Here is a 12,236-nt window from a genome sequence, read left to right as displayed (position 1 = left end):
GACGGCTGTGTTTCCTAAAATTTCAAAGGAGGCAGGTCACAAGAGGGCCGTCAAGTAGGTACCAAGCCACGCTGCAAGCTGCAACAATGAGTGGCCCCACGGGCTGGAAAGCGAGTCTCGGCTAACACCGCTTCGAACCCACTGACTCACCTCAAAAGGTTTTAAAGCAATCCTCTAAGAGCAATGGTTCCAGAAACGCCACAGAAGAAAACCTTCTTGCTGTGATTCCGCAGCCAGATGACACCCTTCCTAAAGGGTCATTGCGAGGGGCCACCAGAGTTGTTGAATAAGGTCACAGCAGAATACGCCAGGACGGAAGAAATCGTTCCCCTTATGGCAGTGGTTAAGGCAGCGCAATGACCTTGGGCCGACCTTCCGCGAGTGAAATCATATGCGTGCACAATGGAGGTAACTCCGAGGGGTCATCACTTCGTGTGGCAATGCGAAGTACTACAGACATTCCGGGAAATGTACGGATATAAGAAGGTTGCGCCATTTTGCGCCGCTAATGCTAAAGGGACACTTAACTGACCATAGAACGTAGCATGTGAGGCTTTCATAATGAGTCGTACTTCGCCGATCACACCTAACCCCTACCGATCTTACTAAATAGGTCTGGAGCCATTACTTAAGTATATTTATTGTTTCTTTCTTTTCTAATTAAAATTATGCGCATTCTTAAAATATATTTATCCGACATTTTTTGATGTGGAAAGGAGAAGGTAATAAACGTGAAAAGCTGAGAAACTGGGGAATGTCTTTGCGGTGTTAGGGCGTGAAAACAGCAGACAAGAGGATAACAATAACAATCATAAAAACAACACGAGTGGTCTTAGGCAAAGTCGTATCGTTCCCATCTTCGACATTGCAATATTTCAAACTGGCAAATGAGGTTTTAGGTTCAAAAGGCTCAACTTGCTCCTAAAGACAAAAAAAAAAAATTGTCGCAGGAACTTTGTACATCCGCAACGCTGAGGTCTTTATTTCGATAAAATAAATGAAAATGTTGGCTGAAAGCTAATCAGCTAGCGCCAAATACATGTTAATGCTATTGAAGAATAGGAAAAACGTAACAAGACACACACAAATACTTGCGCAGTACATTTAGAAATAGCACTGCTTTGACAAACAACTGAATGAGGTCACAGAGCCAATAAACATGAGGAATAACGTACATATATTTCTGACTACTTCCCCCCCTTCCCCCCCCCCCCCCCCCGCAGAAAAGAAACAACTTATTTTCAAAGCTGCGGACGAGTAGGAAACAAGCTTAGCTTAAATCTGGCGATTTCCTATTGCTCCTACCAGGATCCCATTTATGGAGCGTTGATAACGCTATGGCCAGAATTCATTAAAACACGCTACTGACGCTGGAAGCGCTATAGTATAAGTTTTCCAGGCTTGCTTCAACTTAACCTGCAAGTAAAACAAAATATATTTATATGCTGCATAAAACTCCAGCAACAAAGAGCTTATGCTTACACAATCAAGTAGACGTTTATAATAACAGGCCTGCAGCAATATCTTCCAAGATTTCTTGCGTCTGTGAGCGGGCCTTTACACTTCGTTAGTTCTTAATCTTCCCGAAGAAGCTTCACTCGTAGAAAAAGCGAAGTCACTTTACACAGTACAATAATTAATTTTCTTTTGCTGTTTCTGGGCCCAAGCTACGCATAGAGGGAAGAACAAGTGCCGCACCTGAAGGCAGAAGATAGCTCTCAGTCTTCAGAGACACCCCACGGTTCATAATGGCAAACTAGATTACTTCTTTTGTCATCTACAACGTGTCCGGCCAACGACATTATTCACGCACAAAGTCCTGCATTTGACCTAATACCTCGTGAAAACGCGCGCGAATGTAGAGAGAGAGAGCGTAAACTTTTATTTCAAATCAACAAGATTTGAGTCCGGCGTCCATTTAGTGGGTCTGGGCACCCGCCGCGGACGCGGTTCCGAGACCTTGTCTCGAAGTGGCTTCCTCGGCTCGCTGGACGGCCCAGAGTTGTGCTGTCAGGTCAGAGAATGTAGAGAAAACACATGTTTTTATACTTAGCATTCGTTATTATTAACTATCGTTATTACGAAGTCTGTTACATCGAACAGCACTGAACAGTCCAAATACGTTCAATGAAGGATGCTCCGATGATGTAGTATTGTATTTGCTGCATATCCGACTCCAAAGTGATCATGTCGCGACCATCTGTCACTGCGATTTGTCCCCCATTTCCGTGAAATTCAGTTACCCCGCCAGGTCTCCACGTGGGGGTCATTGCCCCCTGCTCTTTCTTGGGACGTGGGGTGGCTGCCCGACAGGGGCGCCACCACTGTAACTCGGCAAACCTGTCTTACTGTGGAATAAAGCCAGTCTACTCTTTGTTCTCAGCCTGCCAAAGCGTGTATTATTTGCCTCCTCTAAACCGAGCTTCCAACAATCCCTTAGTATCTTGTTTATCAGCTACATACTGTAACCACTTCCTCATTATATATGTTCCGACAAAGTGCCTACACCTTGCAGTGCAATAAACAACAATGGTCAATTTAAAGGCATCGCTACTTACTGCTTTCTTTTTTGCTTGCAGAAGGAGTTTTCGACCGGAACTCGTCCTCGACAGGAGCTGGATACAAAACGGCAGCCAATATTGTTCTGGGTGAGTAAACAATGCAATTCTCCTCGCAACCTAGTGCTCTCGGAGCTTCTTCAGACATTGTGGCACTGACGGGCAGACACTGCTCCTCGTGCATGCAGCTGGGCAAAACATGTGCGCCATTGTCGACCGCCATCAGAGACTGGAAACGGAAGCACGACCCTCGACTCTTCTTAATAAGCTACGGCTGGTTGGGCTGTATCGTCAACACGCGTTCCTGAAATGGGCACCAGAATGCATGCAGCAACGGAGAGGTTCGCCGTCGCTCTAGCTCCAACCGCGATCCCGGCCTTTCCGTGTTATACAGCGTACCACTCAGGCAGCGATTATATATCTCTCCCAGGATAGAAAAACAAAAGCGAAAAAACGAAAAGATGACGGAAACATTGACAAGCGGACGGAAGAAACAACCCGGGAGGTCGCGCGTGGCATATGCAAAGATGATTGGTACTCGCCTTGTGTCACGCGAGTCCTTTGTCGGAGGAGATGGCCTGACCTTATTGACAGCGCTGTCCACATTCACCCGTGTCGGTGTCTGTAGGAGGCACTGGGCCTACGCCGACCTTTGCTGATGGATCAGCAGAGGAGAAGAACCGCAACTAGACTGCGAATATTTTCTTACGGGAAAGAAGATACTCGAATTATTTTCGTGCAAAGGAAAATGGTGCAACATGAGGGAGTGCGGAAAAAACGGGACTGCGCGATTTTGTGCGTTACGAAGGCGGGTACGTATAGGTCATTGTGATAACTGTTGTGAAATCCGATGGTGGCGAAATTTCGTGTGACGAGATGTGTGGACATACTACTGGAATTGCATATACGCCGGTTAGACTGCTGCCTGAATTTCACCCTGAAAGAAGTTTCTTTAGCGCAACATGTTTAACAGTACAATTCAGGTTACGTCGGAGAGTGCGCACAAACACTCACACACACACGCTCACAAAGAGAGAGAGACAAATAAACTCAACCGAACCAAGAAGAGCGGTCCACTATACTGTAAAAATTATTTTTGAACAAACCTGGAAGATACGGTTGAAGAGCCGTCGTTAGAGGTAACTCTCATAATCGAAAAAATAGCGTTTGCTCCGCTATTGCTAAAAAATTTAAATAAATGAATGAATGAATAAATAAATGAATAAATAAATAAATAAATAAATAAATAAATAAATAAATAAATAAATAAATAAATAAATAAATAAATAAATAAATAAATAAATAAACTGCTTCCAAGCGGCTCTCTCTTCGCTGAAAAAATGAACAAGTTAGGTCCACCAAACAAAACTGTTGCGTAAAAAGAATTATTTTACGCGAAGGCGAATCATTCAAAGAGATAGCATGGTTTAGCTTTGCAATGAAGGCGTCTCAGGAGGCTGGCGCAATGAGCGTGAGAGTAGCGTTGCAGGTGTCGTCCCTCGATGGCGTACGAGATAGGAAGAAAGGCAGCGGTCCACATGGTGCGATATTGCATTGCGTCTTTCGCAGCTACGATTTCCGCAAATGCGAACTTCGCATCACCATTTCACATGCACCGATCGTGGCCGCAGCGATCTTTTTATTTGCGAGCACCTAGCGGAGGACTGAATTATTCTCGGCGTCAGTTCGCTGCCGTAAGAACAAAGTAAAGCAACTTAGAAACCGTTTTCGTGAAAGTTGTTTGTGATTGAGTGCGTTATTTTATCAAGACAAAAATTAAGTAAAAAGGCCACAGTAACGTCTCTACGATCCACGTTGTGATTGGTTCTCCGTCCTTGCCGCATGTGCGTTTTCGCAGAGAAGCTCAGCACTCCGAAGATCGAAAAATCGCACGTACGGAGGGGGGTCTGACGGCCCATTTGCCGCAGCTGCGAATTCGCAAGTGCGAAAACGCAGGCAAATTCGCACCATGTGAAACGAACTTAACGGAAAACACATAGACACTGCTTGGTGCCGACGGAGCTCTCCGCAATACGTAAACTTTACGGAACCAGGCGTTTTCTGGGTTTGTACCTGGAGTAGTAGAGCTATCGCTCATATAAATCAAAAGTTGCGCTTCTCTCTTTCATATATATATATATATATATATATATATATATATATATATATATATATATAGGGAATGTAGACCAATGACACTGAATTTAAGGTGGTGATTATGCTACCTTCAACTGTATTTCTTTTTTTTTGGGGGGGGGGGGGCGATATTCAGAATACAACGGCTCCTATTTTACGCATCCCAAAGAACCGGAACCTAAAAGCGCGAGATTTCCGGAACGACGAAGAACAATGCATGCCAGACGATAGCACCCTGAAAGTGAGACACATGCTCCAGCACTCATGCTTCCCAGAAGCAGTCGCTAGCCAACGAGACCAACAATAATCGCTGTGACAAAGGGCAAAGAGCAGCCCACGTGCCCTAGCAAAGTTCAGCCACTCGGCTTAGCAGTAACCTTGGGGACTCGGGGGAGGTAAACATGAAGCGAAAACCTTTTGTACTAAAATCAAGTATTAAATTTAACTAACGTAAAGAAAGTAAAAAAAAATACAAGATTTCATTATTGTACCTTTGATCATGTCAAAACGCATCGTGTTCGTAGATGTAAATCTTCCTTTTCTTTTCGACCATTTACAGATAAAAGTTATCGTGTTCCCGTAGCTTTTGTGTGCGTGTTCTCCTGTTATTTTTGAAACGCGGTACTAACGAGGGACGTTTTTGAAAAGGGACATCGTCAGGAAAAACCTTGGCGGTGGTGAGTCTCGAACTTGCGACCCCACGCTCACAATCGAATGTATTATCCACTGCAATAATGACCTCAAAGGCCACGCTCGCCGAAGCTTAAAATATTTGAACCAGATGAGTGTGTTCTACCGCCGGCACAAAACAAGATGTCAAAGGCGAGCAGTTTCTACGAAGGCCATGAAGATTTGGTTTTGGCGGAATAAGAGTCCCCTCTAGGACCACGTGTAGACCCGACCTGGGGCATTGTAGGCAGGAAAATTCTGAGTTTGCAAAAGTTCAATGCCAAACAGGCGACATCCCCGATGCGTTTCGGTAGTCTAGAGATGCGCCTTCCCTTGGGGCGTTCCTTCACTGACTGAACTGCCGCCGATGTTTGAGGGAGCATGGTGCGCTTCACGCGCGCAATACAGACAGATAAGCAGTCGGTGAGTTGACAAGGATGATAAGGAGTGATGAGGGGTCATGTGGGTCTTATCACGATTTATAATGGTTTGGTATGGGTGGATAAGGTGCTAAAGAGCGATAAGCGGTTATGATGGTCGGATCAATTCTGATAAGGTTGATAAGGACTAATAAGGGTTGATAAAGGTCGGATAAGTCATATAAGATTCATAAGGACCGACAAAAGTTGGTAAAGATTGGATCATGTCCCATAAGGTTGATAAAGACACATAATGATTTGTAAGAACCGGATCGATTGTTATAAGATTCATAACGAGCAATAAGTGTTGATAAGGGTCGTACCGAGTCCGATAAGATTGATAACAACAGATAAGGATTGCTAAAGGTAGGATCTTCTTCGATAAGGTTGATAACAACCGATAAGGCTTGATAAGGGTTTATATTGGTCCGACCAAGTTTGATAAGACGGATAATGACACTGAGCTGGGTAAAGAGGAGCAAGTGGCAGAATGCTTACGCATATTTAGACAACTCCGGGGTAGTTCCTGCATGAAGTTTTATCAAATGGCTTCATGGGGATGTATTTGGTAACGTTACCTTCTTTTCTCGGCCAATGCAAGCTAGAGCCCACTTCTTACGCAGTTTCTATGCCAGGCGGTGTCGCAAGTTATCATCCACTTGGGGCGACGGTGTAATGGAGTAATCCTCGCAGATTCACTTGAAGCTGCTATACGGGCTTCGCAAGCTCAGATGAGCCGTTTTTCAAAGGGCGCCTACAAACGAAACTCCTACGGGGCGCGTTATATTCGTGCTGTTGGCCAGCACGTTGACATTGGCGAGCGGCGTACATCGGGAGCATCGGATATATATAGTCCAAAAGTCTGAGAGGTTAAGCTGGGTTCTTTTTATTTTGCTGTAGAATTGCAAGGAAGAACGAGATAAGTTTTCACACTTCTCTGAATGCCATATCAGAAGAATTCGACGGACACCTATCTTCCTAGCTGGCTCCTTCATCGAATGCGCAAGAGTTGGAAAAAATACGTGTCATCGAACAAAGCGGTATGTACTTGATGGGCTCCTGCTTGAATTTTAATCTAACAAATAGTGTTTCACCTGAAGTGATGCATTCACTCGTTCAAGGAATTTACCGTTGACAAAAGAGCGGCGACATATTTCTTGCCAACAGGCTATGTTCCCAATATCGGGATAAATACAAAACAAATAGCGTAAATAAATAATTAAATTATTGTCGTAGTTGATGTATTTACTCTCATATCTTTACTGATGCTTATACATTTAAATTTCAACGGACGATTTTTAATTAAGGACTGTATAAGCTCTTAGGTTTTTTATTGCTGTGTGGAAAGGAAATGTCTGTTCAGCAGCAAAATTTCCTTTGGTGAGGAAACAAGTAAAGAACTTTAATCTGGGAAAACTATAATAAACAGGGTTGCTAAACTTGAACACTTAGCATGACCTGAACGGTAACAATCTTTATGTGGAGAACTTAGGGAGACATGCAAGTGAAGCCCGAAGTTCCATCAAAGCAGATTACACGCTTTAATATTTATAACAAGAAATTAGTTCCGGACATATTAAAACATACTCGTGATAAAAAGAATACAACTGTGTTCTTTAATTTCGTCAGAATACTTCCATCTCTGATTACAAACAGCACGTGCAGATTGAACTTTATTTGATAATTGGTGATATGGTTGCTTCAACAGCCACTGTATTTGTTATTCATTATACTGCTGTGCTCAAACATCTAGGAATCTTTAGAAGTATTAGGATATCTTCAACCAAAATAGTTTTCTCTGCACTGCCGTGCTTCAAAGACTCGCTATATTCTTGGAAATTGCTTCTTCTTTTTCGCTGACTGGTCAGACTGTCATTTGAGATATTCCAATTACGCAGAAGTTTTGCGAAATTGCATATAATTATTTATTGGTTTTATTATTTGTCGTATTTACTTGTAAACCACAAAGGCGGAACGCATATAATGCCTGATACTGGCTCATGGCTTTCCCCCTTTTTTGAGATCTGTTTTCTTTCCTATCTACTTTTTCCCTTTCCCCTTCCTGAAATGAGGACAGCCCGGGTAATTTCTCTGTCTTTCCTTCTTCGTGTAATTTTCCTCTCTCAATGTTTTTTTTAAAATCATATTTCTCACAATAGACGTCAGGGCGCATCGAAAAAATCAAACTAAAATATGTTGACCACTATCACAAAGAACACACAATTGTTTCTTTATTGGGAAATTTGTTTTCGAGAAAAATTAAAAAGTGAACGAATAACAAGAACAGTGTGTTTAAGGAGTGCGCCGAGAATTACGTATAAGTCTATCATTTGGTCGGAACGAACGGGCGATGATTACTTCTGTAGACGGCCAATACACATAACCAGTAGTGGTGTATCAGATATGCATCGTTGGTGACCGCTGTCGGTCAGGTATAGAAGGCGCTGGCGACAAAAGATAGATGCGGAGGCATGCGACAAGAAATCCTAGCACAAAATTAGTTCATGAGCGCACTCACATAGTATCTCTCTGGGGATGAATGCCATCGGTATATAGACATTTACAGTACATTGCGCGGCCGGTTTAGTTGTAGCATCATTCACTCCAGTCAAAGAAGGATCGCAGGCGATATATTATGACTAGTATGAGCCGCATGACCAGTATGACCGGCGTGATCAGTTTTTGGAGACATGAACATAAACCAGTTCGAATGATACAAATTGCGGCACCAGTGTCAATAAGAGCTTCGGCACGGACACCTTACACAAACACTCATAACAGGTTCGACGGTCGCTCTGGAAAAGTTTGAGATTGTCTGACGGATGCAGTTTCCCCTCAAAAGCAGCTGCCATACCCTGGAATTCTGGACATACGTTGCTTGCTTTTGTTCACCAACACGTGGTGTGTCGGCCTTAAAGAACTGAAACTAGCGCCATGACGTATGCCGTGGCGCACAACTGAAGAAAACGCAATAAAAATAAGCACACTCTGAGACTGTTTCTTCACCTCGGCACTTGGAAACGAGCACCCTTATGTATCAGTCTTATCTCGCAGGGCACCAGCTACTTGCTCGACTGGCAATGAATCGACGATTTCGCTCGACACCTGGCCAAACAGCTTGTACGGATACCGGATGAAATGTCTTGCCGGGAAAGCTGCTCCCGCGAAGCTTCCGTTGGTTTTTCTTTCTTGATTCTTTTTGCTTATTATTTGTGCACCGTGGGCTTATTTGGTCATGGGCTTGCGTAGAGTCAGCGTTATGTTTCGTGGATTTCCTATAGAACCGGCGTGATGAATTGAGAGGAAGCTTTAGCCCGGGCCTATCTCTGATGCCGGCTGTTCAAATACATGTACAAGGCATAAATACTGTACATTTTGACATTTATTCATTGCGCTGATGCGCATTTCTGTGGACCTAATTGTAGTGCGATATTGCGAAGAAACAGAAGGGGAAATGGTCTCGCTACTTATGTCGAAAACCAACTTTAGTATGAAACCATCTCGTAATACTTAAAAATAGATCCTCACTATGAATATCTAATTATTAAATGCATGGGCACCATTATGGTCCTTATGTACAAACCCCATTCTGGTTACCACGTTTCTATATTACCCCGAAAATGTTCTAGAGTGCCGTTGTCAGTTTGAACTGTCGGCCATATTTTTTTATAACTTCGCTATTGCCTTATTATCAACAACTGTTATTAGGCAAAATCTTCTTGACATTTTCTTTCTTTTGGTTATCAAAATTAAATAAAACACCAACAAGAATTTCGAATGCCTATGAAACTCTGCTGGATCCCCTGCGGAATACCCCTGCTGATGCAGGGTTATTGATAGCCGATTTAAGGGACCACTTGTCCTTCTTCTGTTATTTTTTTCGCGGCATACTTGACCAGGCATGTATAAAGTACGCAGAATACACCCGTCACGTGCAGACTATTATCTATTCACAAAAGTGCGCTTTTTAAACATTTAGTAGCAGGTACCAACTGGAACTCTGTAATGCAGATAAAAGAACCCGTGGCTTCGTATCACCTCTATTTACATGCTATCAAGTACCTTTATAGTATAGCATTTCCTGTCGCAGCGCTTAGTAAACACCAGAAAGCCAGCAAGCCATGAATAGATTCAGGTCTTGTAAAGAGGATAAAAGAGAGGGAGAAGATATTTAGCTTATGTATAAAAAGAAAATTCCTAGACAATTTATACGCGTTTAAAAAATTAGAAATAAACTAGGCCCCAATATTAAGCATGAACGTGCATCATATTACGAAAATATAATTGCCAGAGCATCAAATAACTTGAAAAATGTATGGAAAAGAGTAAATCACTTCGTTTAAACATAATAAACCTGTTAAATACGAGCTTGTGATGGAAGTTTAACCATGCTCGGGTTCATTACGTGCCAATTAGTCTAATGAACATTTCCTTAGAGCTGGCGTTTCTAGGGCCTCTGTCGACAGAAATCACAGTTGTACTTCTTACGTCACTGACAGTGCTGTACTCTCAGTTTATATGTTTCCTACAATTGAATCTAAATATACATTCCGTTGCTAAAATAAAAAAAAAATAACTGTGCATGCGGTGTAGATGAACTAAAAACCTCAGCCCATTAAAGCACTTGTCCATATTAACAGTCTAACATGATTCTCTGTTCTGGTATTTTCCTTGATGATATAAAGATCGCAAGGGCATCAATTATCTTGAAGGGTCGCAATAGAGGTGATTTTTTTTAATTATAGGTTATTCACATTATTTATTACGTTCTCTTAACATCTGGAACACGTTATAAACATTGCGACTTTCTAACTATTTACTACAGAAGAAGGTGACCATAAAAACAACAATATTATTGTCAAAAGGAAAGAAATATACTGAAACGGCCTTACTAGAGTGTAAAGGAAAAAATAGCGGACAATTTTGAAGATAAATTACTCCCTTTAAGGATCTTTCTTGACCTGAAGAAGGCTTTCAATTTCAATTGGGCGCCACATTTTTATTAGTGAAACTGCCTAAATACGGAGTTATGGAAATGGCTTTAGGACTAATAAAAAAGCTATTTAACTAATCGTCAGCAACAGACTGGGGTTAGTGATGTGGCGTTCCACAAGGGTCAATCCTAGGCCCTTCGCTCTTTCTGATTTATGTTAACGACATTCAGAACATACCATTCTCACCAGACATAGTTCTACATGCTGATGACACCAGTGTATTCTTCTCCGGTAATGAGCTTAACCTTCTTGAACAAGTGAATTTTTGGCACAGATACTTATCTGACTGGCTTAAAACTAATAGGCTAGAACTAAACTCCAGTAAAACGAAATAAGTTTTTTTCCGGGCATCTAATAAGACTATAAGAAGTGAAGCTATTATAAATTTTGAGGGGCAGAAAAATGAACGCGTCAAAGCACATAAATTTTTTAGGTTACTTGTTCAAGAGAACTTACACTGGGCCTAGCCCACTGACTATGTCCGCTGCAGTATTTGAAGATCTACGGTTATTATTTGTAGATTACGACAACTGCTTCGACAGTTCCTAAAATAACAAAACAACACCAACTATATTACACAATAGTTCATTCGCATATTCACTATTGTCTTCTTGTGTGGGAGAATGCGTCTAAAGCAAGCACAGGATTCATGTCTTGCAAAAAAAGAAGGTATTCAACTAACAAAAGGAGTATCACACAGGTTTCGTACGGCACCTCTTTTTAAGAAACATGAAGTACTAACCATTACAAAGATAATAAAAATTCGTGATAGTTATTTGCAACCAAGTAAAAGCTAATCCTATAGGTCTTTTTCAGAGACGTGTTACGCAGCACCACCACCACAACCTACGTCATAAGTTTTATATAAGAAAAAACACGCACCAATTACGACACTCAAAAACTAAGCTATCAGATTCTTCAATTTTCAAACCAACACCCTTTTGCAGCTACCTTAATCGAGGAGATCGGCTCATACCGTGTTTTTAAAAGAAAGGTACATTCATATTTATTATCACCACATACTTTTTTTCTGTTACGTCGTCCAAAAGTATTTCCTGTTCGTCTTATTTTACACTTTACGTCATTTCGAAGTCGCACAAATCAATGATTTGCTGTCCTTTGCCTTAGTTAATTTTACCGTATTTCTGGTTTCACTTTTGTAACCTTTGTGACTTAAGGGTAATAATTCTATTTTATGTATATTTATGAACAAAAGGGTTACGCCTCACCTGGCACTTTTGTCATATGGCTAACGTTATTTTTCTCTTCACTCTTGTAAACATTATAATTATAACTATTATATGTTCGTTTAACCAGCTTCTATGTATGGCCCTGAGTGCGGTCTTTAAGGTAAGCAAATAGAAAAAATTCTGTTTCCTCAAAGCGAATGGTGGAAAATTGGAGCCCCTTACTCGTTAAAGCTTACAGTCACTGAACAACTATATGACAACTCATTCATT

General features: G+C 41.7%; 1 protein-coding gene across 9 annotated transcripts in view; it reads left to right on the top strand.

Moving 5' to 3' along the window:
* Positions 1–12,236, top strand: part of LOC135920938 (uncharacterized) — an 842,780-nt gene that overhangs the window by 400,985 nt on the left and 429,559 nt on the right. For all 9 annotated transcript variants that reach the window (XR_011514012.1, XR_011514013.1, XR_011514010.1 and 6 more), the window contains one exon: positions 2,580–2,648. Coding sequence is in view for 2 of the 9 variants with exons in the window: in XM_070537366.1 (XP_070393467.1) it covers positions 2,580–2,648 (69 nt within the window). In the remaining 7 variants the exon portion in view is untranslated. The remainder of the gene's footprint in view (positions 1–2,579; positions 2,649–12,236) is intronic.

This window comes from Dermacentor albipictus, chromosome 4, assembly GCF_038994185.2.
Source record: "Dermacentor albipictus isolate Rhodes 1998 colony chromosome 4, USDA_Dalb.pri_finalv2, whole genome shotgun sequence".
Lineage (NCBI taxonomy): Eukaryota > Metazoa > Arthropoda > Arachnida > Ixodida > Ixodidae > Dermacentor > Dermacentor albipictus.
This window is presented reverse-complemented; position numbering and strand designations above follow the sequence as displayed.